At 40.8% G+C, this 20,653-nt stretch overlaps 1 protein-coding gene across 1 annotated transcript; it reads left to right on the forward strand.

Annotated features, from left to right (window-relative positions):
• The first annotated feature begins 12 nt into the window (after positions 1 to 12).
• On the forward strand, positions 13 to 16,094 carry LOC130162993 (sarcalumenin-like). Its single transcript, XM_056366944.1, has 8 exons — positions 13 to 97; positions 6,730 to 7,890; positions 9,618 to 9,719; positions 10,487 to 10,582; positions 11,892 to 12,008; positions 12,868 to 13,101; positions 13,564 to 13,913; positions 14,254 to 16,094. Exons 1-8 carry the CDS (start codon positions 13 to 15, stop codon positions 14,752 to 14,754), a joined length of 2,646 nt encoding a protein of 881 aa, XP_056222919.1. The 3' UTR covers positions 14,755 to 16,094.
• The last annotated feature ends 4,559 nt before the right edge of the window (positions 16,095 to 20,653 follow it).

Raw genomic sequence — 20,653 nt, forward strand, 5'->3', positions numbered from 1 at the left:
ATAGCAGGGGGGATGAGGAGAAGGCCCCTGGCAGTCAAAATGAAGTCGCTGGTGTCTGTGTGCTGCTTGCTGTCTCTGCTGGCCCTGTCTGCTGCAGGTATGGTGGGGGGCGATGGGGTTTGGGTGAAATACTTGAGATCTGTACCTCTGTTAGATGCATTTAGAGAATTATTTAAACAGGTGTGTGTGAAATTGAAATGCCGATCCACTGCTTTTGGATATGTGAATTAGGTCTGTGTCTTTGAACATAGAGCTTTGCATGTCTTGCTGAGAATTGGAGTGACTGTGAGCAACGATTTGTCGGGTCATTACTAAGGGATTCATATTTGTCGAGTTATTTAAATGTGTGCAAATGAATGAGTTTCATTAATTAGCAATGCATTGATATTGCTCAATCATTTTGCTTCCAACCACTTTTAGGCTGTGAGCAAATGGGGTCAAGGTGAGAGCTACACTCTCAGGTTGATGTTTTTCAGATATGCATTATATTTTCCTGTATTTCGTAGCGTAATATAGCAAGAGTTGTGTTAAAACATGTTAAAACTTTTGACACAATATCCATAAAAGTGTCCTGCGTGTTACCATGGGGTGAAGTGCAGAGTTTTGTGGTTGGGCAAGTGGAAATGTCAGGGCTTGAGGTATGACACCAGCTGATGGAAACTGTCCTGTCTGCTGCTTATTCTCTCTGCCCTGCAGAGAAACACAGTGACAGCACTGACAGAGTGACTTGGACTCACTACAAAGAGTCACACACTCTGCTGCAGCCAAAGCAAAAGCTGGCTGAAATTATTGGTTTTCCCACTGGATCTCTTTCAGTTTGACTGTCTTTTCACAGCAGTTTCATGCACGTATATAACTCCTCTCCACCAGTCAGTGCTTAAGTGAGGAGTTTGGCATTTCACGGACCCTTCATGTTTTACAGGCTAACCTCTTACTCCCTTACAGGCATGAGTGAATTTTTAAACTGAGCAAATCAGAAATTACAGCCATGCCACACTCACTCAAGGTTCATACATCGCATTTGCTTCTCTGCTCCTTGATTCCACAAGTTTCAGGAAAATGTTGATACTTGGCTAAAAGCTGAGCCAGAGAATACCCTTGTCTGTCCTTGCACTGGTTCATTTTGGTCCCCACAAGTTGCCGTAGTCAGGTGTCAGGCATCAGCCAGACAAAGTCGTCACCAGATACTGTGGTCATCAATGCCATGCACTGATACACATCTCACCCAGGACACACACATGTTAATCATGTACATATTCGCAAAGATTCACTCACGTTTGAAGCTATAAGACCATCATTAAGACGTACATGAGTACAAACAGACTCCACATATACAGCTAAAGGCGGAGCTGCATTTAATGCCTCAGTAAAGCCTCATCACTCCCTCTCTGCTCTGTCTGCAGAGCTGCTAATCTGTCATTCCAGTCAGCAGGCTCTGTGTCCAGGGGATGTCCCAACTAAAACAGGCATGAGAGAGCTCAGCAGAGGGCATGTAGGACCAGAGTACAGTAGCCCAACAGTTGGGCTGTTTAAAGTTACATAACTTAACGATCAAGTACTATTAAAAGTGAGAGGTAAAGAGGTAAGTGGTGGAACTTTATTACAACAGTGACAGGCAGAGCTCAAACAGGTTATGTGGAGTAAAAAATTCAAAAGCTCCCCCTCCACTTAGGTCTAATCAGCCACAATTATTTAGATCATCAATTAACCAGACATGCAAAACCACTGCTGCTTCCATGTTTGTTTGTGTTCCTAATTACTTTAGGAACTGATGACTAAAAAGGAGAATTGTGCATGTATGTTATCATTGTCTCAGTCTGTTATCCACCAGTTGCACAGTCAACAGGTTGTATGTCATCGCTGCCAGTGCAAATGCATTTACTGTTCTTGATATTTGAAAAGATTCTGAGTCACGTACAGCTGCACACTGTTGCAGGAATGTGAGCAATAGTGCAGCAGAGCTGCAGGCCAGCCTCATGACAATCACAGGGAGAAGAAGAGCGTCATGATTCCTGAAAATAGGAGTGGAATTATCCCCTCCTTCTTTTCTCCCACTGACTCATTGTGGGACTATTTCAGTCTCATAGATGTACCATCCAGCACACAGGCACCTGTCCCACTCTGTCCCCACAACACTGTGCTCTGCCGTGGCTTCTCTGCAGCAACAGCAGGGTCCTGGGGAGAGGAACACCCTCAGACACACATTGTACTTTACATTGATAGTGTCAAAAACAGTCAAAAGATGTTCTCACTGGGCTAATAACTCCTAACATAATAAGCTGATTTTTTTTAACTGCACACTCTTCACTGGCTATCCTTTGTTGCCTCCAAAAATCTTTTATTTAGGCCAGAAGAAATTTAATCTGTAAGAATGTAAGATGTAAGAAAGTATTATAACCAAACCCTGCAGCTTGTGTAACAGCAGGCAGCATTCAGCAACTGAAGAGCCAGACATTTCCTTCAGGAGATGGTGGACAACAAAAAGAACTAAAAGAGAGTTAATATATATGACAGGCACTGACTTAGCCAAAAGAACTTTGAGCTAAATGGTTGCAGCAGCATGCTAATATGCTAGAAACGATAAGGCTAACATGCTGATCTTTAGTAGGTGTAATGTTTCGCATGTTCACCATCCTAGTTTTGCATGCTAGCATGCTAATATTTGCTTATTAGCAAGCCACTTTCTTTAGTTTTGCAGTATTTAGTCATACAAACATTGGACAAATTGGAATTTTGAGCTAAATGAGAAGTTAAAGGATCCATAAAGAGATTGTAATTTATCCTGAGCTGGATGTGAATGTTGCACCAAATCTTATTGTAATCCATCCAATGGTTGTTGAGATATTTCAATCTTGACCAAAGTGGATGACTGATCAACCAACAGTCCAAAATTACAATGTCAATATTGTGACTTGGAAAACAGCTTATTTGGTTCTCCCAAATAATATAGTAACATATTATTTTGAGCATTTGTCTGCTGACCATTCCCTCTTAATTATGTTAATCTTGACAGAATATGTCTCAGAAATCCAACAATATTATTTTCACGTGTATTGTCTTTCATATTTTCCTCCCCCCACTGGCACATATTTTTCCATCTTCCTAATTATGTTAACTTAAATTTAATTTGGTCATTACTCACCACTAGCACAGCAGAAAATGATCTCTCTGTTTTATCCTCATAACTATCTCAAGGCATGCAGTGTGGGGAAAAGCCAGTAAACTAAATTTAGCTTGTGTGAATGCAAAGGCCTTGAGTTTACATGATTCGTGTGAATAGCGGTAGTTTTACCCAATGTTGTCTGCTCTTTCAGCAGTTAGCAAGACAGAGGGCTCATCTCTAAATTACGATGTCAAGGTGTACATATCTCTGCTTCTGACATGAGTATGGATAATTTATCTCATCAGACGAAACTGAAATAAACTGGTAAATGGTCACTGATTGTGTTATGTAGTGACAGTTAACTTTGGCAGCCCATCTTCACCAACTCATGTCAGGAACTTGGCCACTGCTGCTGTTCATGTTACAATGCAAACAATGCTGTAGCGCTATGTCTTTGGACAATATCCAAACCTCCCTCATGGCTCGATCAGAGCAGCATCCGACCACTGTCCTCAGGTTACCCCTCACTAAGCTCCCTCTCATTTGTTTCACTCAATTACTGACACCTACAGTACACTTAAGTATGGCCAAGACACGTTTTACAAGCCCTGGGCCATGGTGAAAACCAGAGTGCTGGACAGCCGTGGCTCATACCTCGACCTCTGCCAGTTACAGCGGGGGAGTAGACGATGAATAGTGACTTTCTCTTAATCATCTGCAGTAGCATCTTTGCATACACTCACACACTGTCTCCCGGAAGCTGTCAAAATCACACTCAGAAGAGCAAATCTAGCTTGATAAATACCAGTAGCCCTTCCCTCCTTCAGTTTATGCACAGGTGACGTTTGTACTGCACTTCATTCTTTATCTCTGTTTGTCTCTGTCTATGTTTTTGATTTACCATTGTGATCAGTGATGGCCAAGCCAAACACTGGCAATCCTTTGCTTTCAGTTGTTGTTGGACTGGGTTTTTATTACAATACACAGTGCCCTGCCATGGTCACATTCTTACCTTAGCCTTTAGTCAGACTTGAAATGAGCCAAGCTGATTGTGACTGTATTGTACTGTAATATATTTGTGCACAAAACATAGAACATAGAAGAAAACTGATTTTCAAATAGTCCATACAGAACAAGGATGCTCAGGGAACATAAGCTTGATGTTCTGGTCACTAACGCTGACAATCCCTTTAGAAGGTGATAAGCTAACAAAGCATCCAGATATTAGAAGTGACAAGCAACATGATGAGAACAAAATTGTCTGATGTGTGATTCAGGGCCTTAAAATAGGGGAAAGAAACCGTCACGGGGGATGGTGCCGGAACAGGAGAGTACATGGAGTCCTGCTAGCATCATTTAGGACAGCTGATTGAGTGTTAAGCCTTCCATCCAATCCCAAAATACAAATATATCTTGACTCAGAAGCAGCTGATTTTGGTTTTGTGGGCCCAGCTTCAAGGCTTCACACTGGTATTTTCACACACACATTTAAAACATATAGTAGTTGATTGCCATATTGCCTTGTCATGTCATGCATGTTTGTGATTAGAGCAGAGACAATAGACTGAAGTTTTAGTCAAACACTAAGATGAAGGCTTTCTATCTGTGACGATACAAGCCTGATGATTAGCCTGAACTGTCATTTGGTTTCATTTTGCTGAACTAATCGAAGGTGTGTGATTCTGAGGTCAGGACCCAGGTTATCATGATACAGGAATTTCATCCAAAACAACTTAATTAACTTCATCATAGGTAAACAGACACAGACACCAATGTACCTAAAGAATGTGTGCCATGTCTCTCATTTTTACAGTATTGTTGCTTTATCTAGAATCAGCCACACGCACGCGCGCGCGTGTGTCTGTGTGTGTGTGTGTGTGTGTGTGTGTGTGTGTGTGTGTGTGTGTGTGTGTGTGTGTGTGTGTGTGTGTGTGTGTGTGTGTGTGTGTGTGTGTGTGTGTGTGAGAGAGAGGTCATTAAAGAGTCAGGACTGTGGTTGGCCGGTTGTACTTCTGGTTCAGTGCTGTTGGTTGTTGCACCTATTGTTAATAATATAATGAAGTTGCTGGCTTAATCAATGAATACTGGTAAATATCCAGCCGTACTCTGGGTGGTGTCAACCATCATTTTGGGAAAGAAGGAATTTATCTCTGGCGGGTGTCAGGGCAAACACTAAAAATGTTACATCAACATTTCACAAACTGCATAACAAAATGAATACTTAATTCAATATGTTTTATAATAACAATGTATCAAATAACAACAACAAACAATGTGATACTGTGAAAGGGGTCGCTTGTAGTGATGAGAATTACTGCCTCACAGTTAACGACTAGTGGAGCAATTAGTAGCAAGAGCCAGACTTTTCCCTCAGGAGTTGGTAGAGACCCAAAACAGAGCTAAAAACTAAAATAACATTTGATTTAAATTTGCCAAGTGTCTGGAAACACACGCCCAACTTAATGATAATGTTGCTCAGTAACTGGTGGGTGTTTAAATAATCAACCACTTGCTAGCAAGTTCATCCTGTCAAATTAAAAGCAAATGATGTCTCCCTGTTGCGTTAACAACTTGTTTAAAAAAAAAAAAATCATTGCAGACATTGCAGGTTTAACAGTCTAAATCAAAATAACCTAACTTATCTAACTTGCCAAAAATAAATGCACAGAATTATTTATGGAGGAAGCGCAGACATTAAGTATATGTTAAATAACATAAGTGAATGTTCTGTGCCAATTGCAGTCATAATTAAGTCCTAATTTTATTGTCATGTAACACATTAAAAAGACATGTAACATACATATGTTTTATATTTATTAGAAGTATTGGTAGGACTATTGTAGTTTGGGTTTTAGACTTTTATTTTCACACGTTTATACTAGTCAAGCTCTATTTTTATCTAACCGTTTTACATCCATTTTGGGGTTACTGATGTTTATACACAATATTCCTTCTAATTAATTAACTCAAATCATGACAACAGTAATAAATCTATGCAATGGCAGTAAATACATTATTCTATTCCAAGCCATTCTGTCCACTCAGCTGTCTTCTTTTAGATCCACCACACAACTGTCCACTGTATGTCTGCCGCAAATAGTCCATGCCTTAGTGTCGCCATTCAAGGAGCTGAAATCTGAGTCTTAATTCAGGGATGTGCTGAGCTTCTGATCTGCTCTGTTCTTGCACAGTGAATAAGCACTGGTCAAGCGCTGACGTAACGGACAAAGGTGACCGGTTATTGCAGATCCCAGATTCCATCACATTTGCCTTGCTTCATGTTTTTCAGCCTGGATGCATATAGCTTTGAAGAAAACATCTCAGTCACTATAACTGTCATAGGTTAAGCAGTTCACCACATCATTGTTTTACTCATTAACATTAAAACTCTCCCATGACTTTTAAGTAAAGTTTGTTAGTTAATAAGTGGAATATAACAGCCTCTGGCATTGTGCATAGATTTTGCTGATCAGGAAGGATTTCTATACATTTTTATATCAAGGTTTGCCTTGCTGTAAAACACTGTTAAAACACAGTCTGGCAGTCAAAACATATGCAAGCTGAACTGGTTCAAAAAGAGGCATAAGGGAGTCTGTCACATAGCTTTTCTTCTTTTGCGCTCACAGATCTCCTGGCAGGACCGTCCATCCACGATGAGGAGCCTCTTGTGCGTCTGCAGCTCCAGCAGCCAGAGGGAGACCTGTTCTCCTGCAGATGTGACACAACAGAAGAGCGCTCCAGCCAGAGCTCCTCCAACGACACCCCGGCCCCAGAGAGGGCCATGTGTCAGCCCTGCAAAACCACATCAGCTTTAAGCACTGATGCTGAAGAAGAAGAGCCAGCCTCCACCTCAGAGCATGAAGAGCAGGAGGAGGACGCAGCTCCCACTAAGGAGGTGGCAAGTGAGGGAGAAGAAGAGCAGGAGGAGGCAGCCTCCCAGGAGGAGGTAGTAGAGGAAGAGGAAGACGAAGAGGTGATGTCTGAGGAAGAGGCTGAGGAAGAACCTTTGCAGCATCAAAGTGTGGAGGAGGAGAAAGAAGCCGAGGAGGTTGCGTCATCTGAAGAGGAAGAGGTGGAGAAAACTGAGGAAGGAGAGGGTGAAGCGGTGGAGGAATTATCTCATGAGGAAGAGGAAGTGACTGAACCTCAGGAAGAAGTTGCAGAAGTGGAGGAGCCTGCTGCTGAGGAAACAGTTGAAGAGACAGTTGAGAGACCAGAAGGTGAAGACATACAGGAGGACACAGAGGCAGCAGCTGAAGAGGAGGAAAGTGTGGAAACTGTTCTGAACGAGGCTGTGGAGGAGGAAGCTACTGTTGCTGGCGATGAGGAGGCTGCAGTGGCTGAATCTGAACCAGAGGCAGAACCTGAGGAGGTTCCTGCAGCAGATTCTGAACCTGAGGAAACAGAGCCAGAGGTCACAGCTGAATCTGAGGCTGAATCTGACGTGACTTCAGAGCCAGAGGTTGAAGTGGTTTCAGAGCCAGAAATCGTTTCAGAGCCAGAGGTCATTTCAGAGCCAGAACCGGAGCCAGAAGCAGAGCCAGAAATCGTTTCAGAGCCAGAGGTCATTTCAGAGCATGAACCGGAACCAGAGGTGATTCCTGAAGTAGAGCCAGAGCCTGTTGTGGAGGAAGTTACACCAGAACCTGTTGAGGAAGTAACTTTACCAGTGGACACCACAGTGGAGGAAGCTGTTGTAGTGGAGGAGGCACCTGCAGATGTTGTTGAGGAGGAGGCAACAGTGGAGGAGGTGACTTCAGAGGAGCCCATAGAGTCTCACACCAAAGGTAAATAACAATATAATACCATCTGACATCTTAAAAGTAAAGCTGCATCATAGAGGTAACTTGGCCAATGTTTTGTCTTCATTCTCAGCTCCAAGTAGAGAAGGAGGGATCCTGTTACAGTAAATCTGTCCCCATCCTGTTGGTACTTCTGTAATTAAAGAAGCATGCCATTATCTGGTGTCTGGGTGTTGACACCTGCTATGGGGGCTGAGTCTTAAAAGAGTTTCCCATCTCTTACCCTGATTCCACTTCATTGCTTCATTGATTATACTATGGTGAGGTGGGTCAATGTAATGTGTGCCATCTTTTTTGACCTGGGTGTTGAAAATTCCTCAGACATCCAGGGTAATAATTTCAGAATTAGGATTTTTATTGTTAAATCAGTTCTGTCACTTTTTAGTTTTTGAGCCTCTATTCACAGTGAGTTATATATTCATATATTTATCTAGGCTATCTCCAAATGTTGGTGTAATGATAAGAAAACTTTTTTGTGACGTTGGCAAAAAAGTTTTTGTTGTTCAAGTCATATTGTTTTGTGATGATGAGAAACCGTGCCCTCATTATTTTGAGATGTCTGTCCTGGTTCAATATCAGCAGCCAGAACTGTTCTCTTCTGACAAACAATTATTTTGTCGGCTTCTCTCCTCATCAGAATTTGAGCTTGATATGAGTATTTTAGGTCAGCCTTGGCTTAAAGACACAGAATTACTTTATTATTTGTTTCAATGTTGTATCCAGTTAATGAATAATTCATTAATGCTTTATAGATCACTGACAGGCTAATAATGAGGACAGGCTGCCACGTTGTGCAAACATTCTGTGGCTGGTGGCCAATCTTCTCATCTAAGTCTCAACAAGACAGCAAATAAAAGTGTTTATCAAAATGTCAAACTAGTCCTTTAATTCATACAGACGATGCCTCTGGATGGACCATTCAATAACTAACAGCGTGGAAATGAGTCCACTTATAAATCCATAAATCCACTTGTAAATGATGTATTCACATTTACAAAAACAAATAAAGCCGGGGGAAGACGTACACCATTCAAAGGGATTTTTCACAACCTGGCATTGCAAATGTTGTTAAAGCGCTCATAAATTTTTATAAAGCCATTACTAACAACTTATAAACTTAATATAAAGCATGCCTTATGAGAACGTGGCAGCCTACTAAATATTCTATTTGGAAATATGAATCTTGTTTCACTGGATGCATTTAATTGATATGGGTCATGAAATGACAGCAAAGATCTCTATCCTTCTGTCTTCCTCTCGTTCTCGCTCTCATGCCAAGCCCCCAGAATATGACACTGTGTGTAGCTAAAGAGGAATTAGCAACAACCTCTTGTTACAGAAATAAACAGACTGAAATAGCAGAGGGAAGGAATAGACCAGTTAGATGGACAACAGCATAATATAACAGTTGGGCCTGTTCTCAGCCCAGCTGGTCTGGTCACTCACAACTAAAGTCATTTACCTGGGGGATCACCTTTGTTTTGTAACCATGTCCAACATGAGTTGTTGCTAGTGATTGGTTTTGAAAACTTTGGTGGATAAGAAGCTGTGGTTCATTCAGTAATCGTTAATGTATGCCACAGAAATATGGAAGATTGTTTTCAAGGCCTTCTTTGTCATATTAAGCATTGCTTTTTTCCTGCAGTCATGGGTAAATGCATGTCAGGGCCATTGACCTTAACAGTTGACTGACAGTCTGGTCCTCTGATCAGGACATGAGGTGGATCAGGCAGCAGGCCCGATGCTGAGGGACCGCTCTCATATTGAGGACACACTGCGGCTGGCTACTGCTGAACCCTCAGCAGAGTTCTCAGGTAAGAAACAGATTCATATCATCTCAAAATCACTGACATGAGAAAGTACACATATACTGTCCTTACATGTGAAAGAGCACTAACACCACCACAAGCACACATGCACCCATACATGCAAACACATCAAAAACTGGACCTCCAGTGATAACACTGCGCTGCTTCCCACCGTTTCAAATGTCTTTTGGAGCGGAAATGCCTGAAGTTCTGGACTGAAATGAAAATGCGGCAGAATGTTTACAGCTACTTTGTCAGTGGAAAAGAAAAACAGATGTTTTTGAATGTGAACGAATGGAAGTTTGAGACAATTTTGGGGGCTTTTCTGCTGAAACTATTCCGGAAAATTGCTTCATGATGTCTAGATCCTGAGGGCTTTATTTGTGAATGTGTGTGTGTGCTGTATGCGTGCACGTATGCATGTGTGTATGATGTGTGAGTGTGCAGACATGTCTTGGGGCAGGTGATTAATCAGTGCAAATGTGTAACTCTGTCCTCAGCATGAAAGCCCTCTCTGTTCTGTTAAACCAGATTCATTTCAGGGGAGGCCAAAGTGCTGCAGCAGAGCCAGTCTCTTAATCACCTCAGCTCAATTCAATAAACTTATTGAGGGCAATTCATCACGTACGGCCAAAGCAATTGTTGTCATCAGTAATGGTAGCGAGAACATTAATAATACTCTTGTCCAAAATGTCTTCGCCTTATTATATCCCAATTATTACTTCCAATACCCCTCTCTCTCTCTCTCTCTCTCTCTCTCTCTCTCTCTCTAGCTGCTATGAAGAAGCTGTTGAACATCTACCACACGGCCATCAAGCCAATGGAGCAAGCCTACAAGTACAATGAGCTCAGGCAGCATGAAGTCACAGGTAACAGGTTCTTGTTTGAAATTAAATAGCGTTTACAGTGCAGTACTGTTTGCTTGTGTAGGTAAATATCAAACACAGTGTATCAACATTCTATAGGTCCACTTCAGCAGCAGGTTAAAACCAACTTTTGGTAATGACCGGTATATTAAACTTTAACTGTGGTTCAGCTCATTTACTGCAAAGTAAGCTCTAAATTAGGTGTGTAAAAAGTAAGTGTAAAAGTCTGAATTTCAAATGCCTCCCTGTGACTGACATAAATCAACTTGTTGTGAATGTGCGAGAAAGACACCACAACTCTGGTGCCAAGACAAATACAACAAGAAAGACAGGTACTGCAGCACTGAAATTAATTGGCTGATATAATTAACTTCTCCAGTTTCCTTTCCAAACAGTTAACAGTCGTGTATAAAAGCACAATAACTGTGGAAATCTATGACCAACACATCATATCTGCTCACCTGTGTGCCTTTATCAGGTAACCACACTGTCAAACACACCGAGGACATGGTTGCACAGAAACAGTGAAGTGCAAATAAAGTAGTAATTAAGTAGAAAAACAGCCAGGACCTGACATTATTCAAACCAGGCACGCAGAGAAGCACAATAAGGTCTTTGTCTGTTGAAAATTAAAGGGAACGTTGTGTGGGCCAGACACTCAACAACTTTGTTCCAGCACTTGAGGGCAGAAAGTATTATTTTATGCTAAGGAGCAGGATGAAGCAGGATGTGTCATGTGACTCTGGGACACCTTGTGGTGCAGAATGGAAGGACACCTTCACAGTTGGGATATTTAAACTTTTAAATGGCACTGTTTTTATCTCATTTATCATTAAAACCCAATGTTTCTATTTCTTTTGAACAATAAATTCATTCAGCTATTTCATGGCAGTTGCTTACTGTGCTACTGAGATATAAGGTGTGCTATGTTGGCCTTTTGGCCTGAGGGTGGCACTACAGGGGAGCTCATGTAGTGTCAGGGGAGCAGAAAGGTACTCAGTATCACTGAGTTAAATTTGTCTATTTGATTTGGATATTTCCTCTGCACAAGCGGAGGTTTTAACCTAAAGCTAGATATCGCATAAGAAAAATTCCTGTTCATGTCACAAGAATGTGGTGACATGAACAAAATGCATGAAAGGGAATGAATCAAGACTGCTGTATTCGGCAGTGTACAGTAAGATACTGTTGCAATTCAATGCAGCATCATTAAAAAAATATATTTTTTGTATAAACCGGCCATTTTTCTGTTTGTTTCCTGTTGCTCACTCCTTCCTGTTCTGTGTCTTCCTCTCCCACTCAAACACTGCAGATGGTGAGATCACCTCTAAGCCCATGGTTTTGTTTTTGGGACCCTGGAGCGTTGGCAAGTCCTCCATGATCAACTACCTGCTGGGTCTTCACAGCACCTCCCAGGAACTCTACACAGGTTCACACTGAAAAAACCCTACTATCTAGTGATTACAAGTGTAAATCACCAGGGTTGTGGTGAATAAACCACAAGTTGCTCACTCTTTCACTTGTCATGTTTATTCACCACAAGACCCACCACATAAAGCAGTTTCACTTAAAGGGAGAATATGTAACTATTCATGAACAGCTACCCTTATGTTACAAGTAGCAACTGCAAAATCATTTCTTATAATTACCGTTATTTTCACAAGTCAGTAACTTTAAAGTTATCTAAAAGTTAGCTAACATTAGTCACCATGAGCTAATGGTCCCAACAGATGAAGTAAGGTTGGAGAAACTGGAGCATATGTTGTAAGGACCAATGGGTTGCTTTGTTCCTAATTAATTCAACAGTTTATTTATAAGTGAAAGAATATGTTATTTCTTCTTTCTCTTTATTTCTTCTGTCAGAGTTACATGGTGTCTTTAAAAACATACTGGACTGCAGCTAATGTAGTGATGGAATATACAAATTATACAGGATAGACTCGAATTCATGGAAATAATAACATCTACTTATGAATTATATCTTTTTTTATCTCTTAAGACAGACAGTTAACCATATGATGAATTAATATATTGATAGTGATTAAAAATTAGCTAAACATGTCTTAACTTAAGCTCTTAAGCTAGTAATTTAGCATTAACTAAGCACACGTCAACAATAACAAATGCTTAGTTAAGGCAAAATTACTAGTTAATTAAGCATTATTTTATAAAACTAATGTTTAAAGTAAAACCAAATATCTGGTAAAATTAAATCACCCAATAAGTTTAACCAACAGATAGAAATAATTTTTCATCATTTCATCATTGCCTCTTCATCCTCCCACCAGGTGCTGAGCCCACCACCTCTGAGTACACCGTTATAATGCACGGTGAGAAGTTTCGGTCCATAGAGGGCATCGTTATGGCAGCAGACAGCTCACGGTCCTTCTCTCCCCTGGAGAAGTTCGGCCAAGGCTTCCTGGAGCGGCTGGTGGGCATCGAGATGCCCCACAAGCTGCTGGAGAGGGTCACCTTCGTCGACACACCCGGCATCATTGAGAACCGCAAACAGCAGGAAAGAGGTGATCTTTACTGATGGAAATGTTTTCATATCAAAGCAGCAGATAGACATGATTCATTATCTTCATCTTGTTCCGTTGTCATGTTAAAAGGCATCCTCTACCAGCGTGAAATGGCTTCTGAAACAGCATCTATGACTTTTTGATTTCTTATTAAATGAAATTGTTATCAATGCTGTTATTGGCAGGGTGACTCACTCCAATAAAAGTTCAACACAGGCTTACACACATATTTATGTGGCTGTGGTCAAGGTGGAATCTCAATCAGTCACTGAGATTGGCAGAGTCTGTTTTCAGTGTATGTGCACTCAGCACATCAGATCATCAAGACCAGAGCTTCACCTGTGCTTCTGATGGAAAATTATCTTATATTTTGTGTCTTGTGCTGCATTTTGGGCCTTTCACAGAATGACAAAATGTTAATTCTTCAGGCTTTATATCTTTAATATTCCTCATCTCCCTCAGGTTACCCTTACAACGAGGTGTGCCAGTGGTTCATCGATCGAGCCGATCTGATCTTCCTGGTGTTCGACCCCACCAAGCTGGACGTGGGCGGAGAGCTGGAGATGCTCTTCAAGCAGATGAAGGGCCGTGAGTCCCAGATCCGCCTCATCCTCAACAAGGCTGACAGTCTGACCAATCAGGACCTGATGAGGGTCTATGGGGCCCTGTTCTGGAGCATGGCGCCATTAATCAATGTCACAGAGCCCCCACGGGTTTATGTCAGCTCCTTCTGGCCTCTGGACTACGCTGCAGACACCAGCCGAGAGCTCTTCATGAAGGAGGAGAGCTCACTGCTGGAGGACCTCAACCAGGTACATCTTCCCGACTTGTTCTTGTTTACAGTAAGTGAGTAAAGATACACAGAGGTAGATTTAGTAATTGCTTCCTTAAACAACAGGTACATTCAGCATAACCACATTTGCAAGAGTGTAATAAACTCATGAGGTCTCTCACATATCTACTTTGTGATTTATCTTTGTGTAAGTAGTAGAAGATCAGCACTCTGGGAGGTGACGAATCCTTTACAACTGTGTCATATTCAGCTCTCCCTATTTCTGTAATTCAAATTTTCTGTCATTCTCTTTCCCCCCTCTGTTTACCTTTCCTCTCTCCCTCTCTCCCCTCTTGGTTCTCTCTCTTTCTCCCCTGCAGGTGATTGAGAACCAGATCGAGAATAAGATCGCTTTCATCCGCCAGCACGGCATCCGTGTGCGCATCCATGCCCTGCTGGTGGACCGCTACCTCCAGACCTACTACGACAAGATGGGCTGGTTTAGTGATCCCTACGAGGTGTTCCAAGACATTGTCAATGACCCGGACAAGTACTACATCTTCAAGTCCATTCTGGCCAAGACCAACGTCAGCAAGTTTGACTTGCCCAACAAGGAGGCCTACCAGGACTTCTTCGGTGTCAACCCTGTTTCCAGCTTCAAGCAGCTCTCCTCCCACTGCAGCTGGAGCGGCGGATGTCTGCTGGAGAAAATAGAGAAGGCCATTTCACACGAGCTCCCAGCTCTGCTCAGCAGCATCGGCAAGGCCTCGGGCGCGCCTCCCCCAGCGAAGGCTGCACAGGCAACCCCACCGCCTCTCCCTGGTACTTGCGAAGGTCCCGGGTGTGAAGAGAAACCCAAGAATCGCTGGAGGAGGCAGTGAGATGGAGGAGAAGGGTGCAGGAGGAGGAACAGAGGAGGCAGATGGCAGCAGCAGCAGCCAGAGGGTTTCCTGAAGTATTCCCCACTGCTGTGATTTTCAGGACTGGATGTTGGGAGACTGAGCAGAAAGAGAGAACGAGGAAGGAAGAGAATACAAAATGTGCAAAGATCGAATGTACCAAGCAGACCTGAGTCAGATAATATTTAAGAATACTTCTTAGTGCTTGTTTTTATCTGTAAGATGTACCAAATAAATGAGCTTTACTACACTGGAACAGTGCAGATGAGTTGTAGATGACGGAACCTATGAGGTGTGACTATTATATAATGAGACTTGGCTTATATAGGTCAAACCTGCATTAGTCTAATTATTTAATTGCCACACCTTCTGTATCCAACAGATTTTCAAACACTTTTCTGTGACTGTAACAACTCTCTGCTACACATTGCCTTATATGACACCTATAGTACTTGTGTCAGTCAAAACACACAATGAAAAGTGTTTGCATGTAGTATTTATGACTGCTGTTTGGAAGAAAACAAGTTTAGGAAAGGAGACATGTAGTCAACTTTCAGTCTGAAGCCATTGCGATCTGCAAAACCTAAATGTGTGGAGCAGGGAAAAAAGAAAAAGGCCTTTATTTCTACGTAACTGCTCATGATATGTTAATGTAATCTGAGAATTCTCACCGGTTCAAGTTTGTACATTATTTATTCAAGTTTCTTTCTTCAGAAAAACATGCTGGCAGCCACTACACTCCTCCAGAGATAAATGCTGCCACTCTTATGTCTTCTGTGTTGTTTGCAAAGTCTGAAGATTCTGTCATATCTGCTGTGCTGTGTTTTTACAGTTAAACCAGTGTAGGTCTGTACCATGTCAGGGTACATATTTTCATTGGTGGGACAAGAGAATAGACAGAAGGGTACTCTAATAGTGTTTTATTTATCAATGATCTAACCATGTTTAGTTACTGTATTGTATTGCACTACTGTATACTGTACTGTCATTTTTCTTTGTATGGCACTGTACTATAGGCTCATGATAAAAGCAAGTTTTGTTTTACCATTTCTCAGTACTGCACTGGGACTGGATTGACTGAATGAAACCATGGTATTTTCCTCAAAACACATCATTAAATGGTAACTTCCTGTCCATTTACAGTAAGTTTGTATTTGTGGCCTTTTGAGCCCTCTGAACTGTTGCTAGTTTTACCTCAACATGGCTGCATACCACATGGGCATTTCCTTTCAAATGTAATCTTTTCCTGATTCTTTTAGGTCTGTTTGTAATTGTCTTTCTTTCTTTTGTGTGATTTCTTTTGAGTAAATGACAAAAAATAATCTGCAAGCCTGTTTCCTTTGTGAGGCTACAAAGACATTAGAGATAAAATCTCTTCCACTGAAACAATATATAATTCATATCATTTGGTTGTTTAGCAGCAAAATACAGTGAAAGGGGGTTTGGGAACCGTGGGACATACACAAGCTAAAATCAGCGTCACGCATCTTCAGAAGGGAGCTGCTGTGCAGGCTAATGTGTTCACACATAACAGCATCATATGGATTAGAAACACGGTCAAATGTGTAACAGCTGGATGAACACACATGCGCCATAGCCCCATTAACAGTAAAATAAAAATGCTGTTCTTTGATAGCTGTTGGTTAAATATCCCCTGCAGTGACAGAAAACAGCCACCAGGAGGCGCCTCTATTCAATGGGTTAATCAGACTGACTGCATTACAGAGGGAATGGTAGAAGGAAAGAAGTTTTATTTCTTTCTATCAGTTGTTTTCACCAAAACCATGGGAGCATTCCCCTATCACAGAGAAACGAGCAAAAAAAGACGCATCTCCAGCTATATAATGTAATACTGATGAGTTTCACAATATGCAGTATACAAAAACAAAAATGACCTTGGTGCAGAAATGGACGGTCCAGGATGTTCTGTAGACAGTAGAAACAAATCACATTATAAAGGTAAATTCAGTTATGTCCAGTTGTATTTGCAAACAGCAATTCCTTATGAATGGCTTAACTAAGTAGGCCATGACTTTCTCTTTGAGGAAATGCACAGTAAAACAACATTGGACTGACACCTCACATGACCATGACAGATAATGTTATTGTTTATCAGAATATCACTCCCAGTGGTAACCAGCAACTAACTGGCTCATTCGCTTTAACTAATAGATCATTTCATTTCAGTCTTCAGATTTACAGTCAAAACCCTTTGCTCTGCTGATTTTTAACTGCACTCGCGTGACGATAAAAGTGGGTGCACAGTGAGTGCGGTTCTGAACTTCTGAATCACCACCCACATCTCAGATTTGTTCAGTGATTCGAATAGAATGAATAAAGTTAAACAAAGTGACGGTCCAGTCAGTAGCCGGAGGCAAAATCTCTCACTGCTGTAAAAACAATGAATAAAATCTTGAAATCAGTAACAACATGAACAGTAGCTTATTCCAAAATAACTAATTCTTAAAAACTATTTTATCCTTATAAATACACACAATGCAAAAGGCACATTATAAACATATTATGGAAAAGTTGAATTTGAGGTATTCTGCCACAAACCTGTTCTCTCTCATAACTGTCAGTGTCACATGGGCACCTCCTCTGGTCCATACAGTAAGATAAATATATTAAATATTTACATTTTGTCTATTTTTATTCATTTTTCCACATATATGGATGGATCGTTGTTCTTTTTGCCTTTTTAGTGAGGAGTTAATTTCAGAGAGGAACACTTGATTGGGCACTGGGAAGATACCATATACCGATTGGTGGATTTGACGGTAAGCAGGATAGTCAGGATAGTTTTCTCATAATAGATTCAATTAGTGGGTGGGTTTATTTAATCTTTTTAAACCATTATTTGCTTGAATTATCTAAATTATCTTGAATTATCTACAATAAAAACATAATATGAATACTAGTAAATTGCCCAGTAACCCAAGTACTAGAGCCTGGAGTTGAGTCATGCCACCAGAGGCAACACAAGTATGCAAAACAGGACAAGTCTACAGCCATGCCAGGTGCTTGTGTGAGGTTATACATAGTCAGAGCGCTGTTTTGTGCTAAATGTTAATGTCACATGGTAACACTGACAGTACCAATATACTGATGTTAAAAGGGTATACCGTGTATATGATCATAAACCAAAGTACTGCGAGAATGAACAATTTGACCTGATGGTGGCAATAGATGAAAAGTCAAGTTATCAAAGTTTCTACAGTTTATCATGAAAGACATGAATGTTTGTGCCATATTTTGTGGCAATGATCCAATAGTACTGGAGATATATCACTCAAAACTTGTCAGTCTCATGAAGGAAAAGTCTGAGGACCACCACAGATACGTCGTCTGGGAACCACAAATGTCTGACAGTCCTTCCAATAGTTGTTATTTCATGCTGGACCAGAGTGGTGGAACGACTGACCCACTTTGCCATCCCTAGGCCATGGTGCTAGCATGTCTAAAACTGCTAATACTGTACATGCAACTTTAAGAAGTAGAATGCATTTAAGGGAAAGCCCTCACCGTTTCATAGGAGAGGCGTTAACGCCTCTGTGTCACCATATTTTTTTGTACTTTGTTCCAACACAAAAATGTAGACAAGACAACCTGCAGCTGTCTTGCAGATGACCGTCAGCTCTGTAGCAAGAAGTTAATTTCCCCATAGCGGTCAACATACATCACACCATGACACAAACACACATGGCATCAACACGCCTGTGCACATGCAGTAAATATTAAACGTGTAAATATGTGTTTGAGCTCATATTCTGTGTATAATCTGTGTTTGCTGAGCTGACAGGCAGCACTCCCAGGTTTTAGTCACAATGTTAACACAGACTTATCGGTGTAGCTTTATCAACTCTGCAAACAGGCCTCTCTTGTAAGCTCTTCAACATAAGCACGTGCATGTACACACACACACACACACACATACACACACACACACATACACACATTTGAACGGTGCATAGAGAGTTACCTGCTTTATTGGATTCAAAGTTTAAACATTATTGCTTCTTCAAAGGAGGAGGACATACACACACACACACACACACACACACACACACACCCGCGCATGCACCTGCACACTGAATCAGCACCAGCGCTATAACCCTGTGTTATCTTGTTTATCTACTTTCTAATTACCTGCTGTTCACAATCTCATCACTTCACTATCTCCACCTAGAAAATACAGCCTGGTCCAGCACTAATGAAGCACATACCACCTTGACCACCTTGGATACTTGATATCCAACATGCCTTAGATATAAATAACAATCCCTTTGTATTTCCTCTGCAATGTTTGCCAAGGATATTTGTTGTGTCATACGTCACAGCACAATAAACCATCTTTCTTTCTTTCTTTCTTTCTCATTGTTTTTCCTTTCCTTGATAAACTTGTCCTTGAAGACTGAACTTTTCCCAAGCTGACAGCTTCCTTTCATATGTTTTTTTTTTTTCTTCCTGTGGTCATTTGCATTGTGGAAATGTGATGAGCCCACTCTAAAACCATGTGCTATTCTCCCACTACAGTATTTGCCACAAATTGAATTCTGAAAAATCAATACATCTTGTTAAAGAATACTAATAACATCTAATAAATGGGAAAAAATCATAAGATCTATCTCAATTGTGCATTATTTTTCTCAATATAAAGACCACATTCAATTCTTTTGATTATTGTCACAAGAATTGCTGCTTGAAATGTGTTCCCTGTTAGGAAGTGGTTTTTCCATCTGGCTTTTATTTTGAGAACAGATTCTCCACCAAACCTGACACCACTGCAAATACAATCAGAGCACTTTTACTGGCAACGGCAAAGTTAAAAAGAGTCTTGATTTCAAATATTAGATATACATATAAAAGGTAGGCTACCATATTAGATTTCCTACACATTTCCAGCAATTGCATTTCACAGATATGGATATGGACTTTGTGCTCAGCTTAAGCATCCTCAAAACAGCAATGGAAATATCTAGCTCACCCCTTGAAGGAACCTTGGGAAATAAATGAATACCCACATACAATTCACCTCAGCTACATACTTGATATTTTGTTGTTGTTTCAGTACAAAGCAGATGTAAGTAACAAGGGGCAAATTGAGCTGTCCTCCTACCATTTGCTAAATTTGGCAGGTGTGATACCAGAAGTAAAACAACAAATAGAACATATTATATATATTCTGAAGAGGGTAAACAATAACAAATTTGTTTTTTTGTTTTTTTCAAGTTATTTTAATAAATAAGTAAAATTTTTCATTCATATCTAAAGGCTACACTCCTGTGATGTCAAATGCTGTAACTATATGAAGTGGAGCCAGTTATATCCAATAGCTATCAAACTAACTAACCCATGCTACTTACATTTGTTATTTGGTTAGTCAGTAAGTTTACCTTAATAAGTGCCTACCCAACTAATTTATTGTGAAGCTGCACTAGAGTAAAAGGAAACAGGAATGACTATGAACTGATACCTTGAGTCACCAAGTGACACCCCCCCCACCCACCCCCCACCCATACGTTAAGGCAATGTGTCATGAACGTAGATCCACTTTAGACACCCAAAACAACCATCGACTGTCAAGTTACACAGAGACAACCAGATAGATACAGCAAGCCTTCAAATTAAAGGCTCCAACTTCTCTCTATCTTACTTTGGTACTCCTCACATTTTAACTTCACAATTTAGTTCATTTTGTGTGAGAGATTAACGTTAGTTTGTAGAAGACTGTGTAGACACGTCGACTTTTTGCTAAATTATATCCGGTCTGGACACCTGTCTTCAATTAAAAAACTAATGTAAGTATACAGAGGTTAGTAAAAAATATGAATCATATTAATATATATTTAAAAAGTCCGTGTTTCTACAAGCTACAAAG

The sequence above is a fragment of the Seriola aureovittata genome, chromosome 3 (assembly GCF_021018895.1).
Source record: "Seriola aureovittata isolate HTS-2021-v1 ecotype China chromosome 3, ASM2101889v1, whole genome shotgun sequence".
Taxonomy (NCBI): domain Eukaryota; kingdom Metazoa; phylum Chordata; class Actinopteri; order Carangiformes; family Carangidae; genus Seriola; species Seriola aureovittata.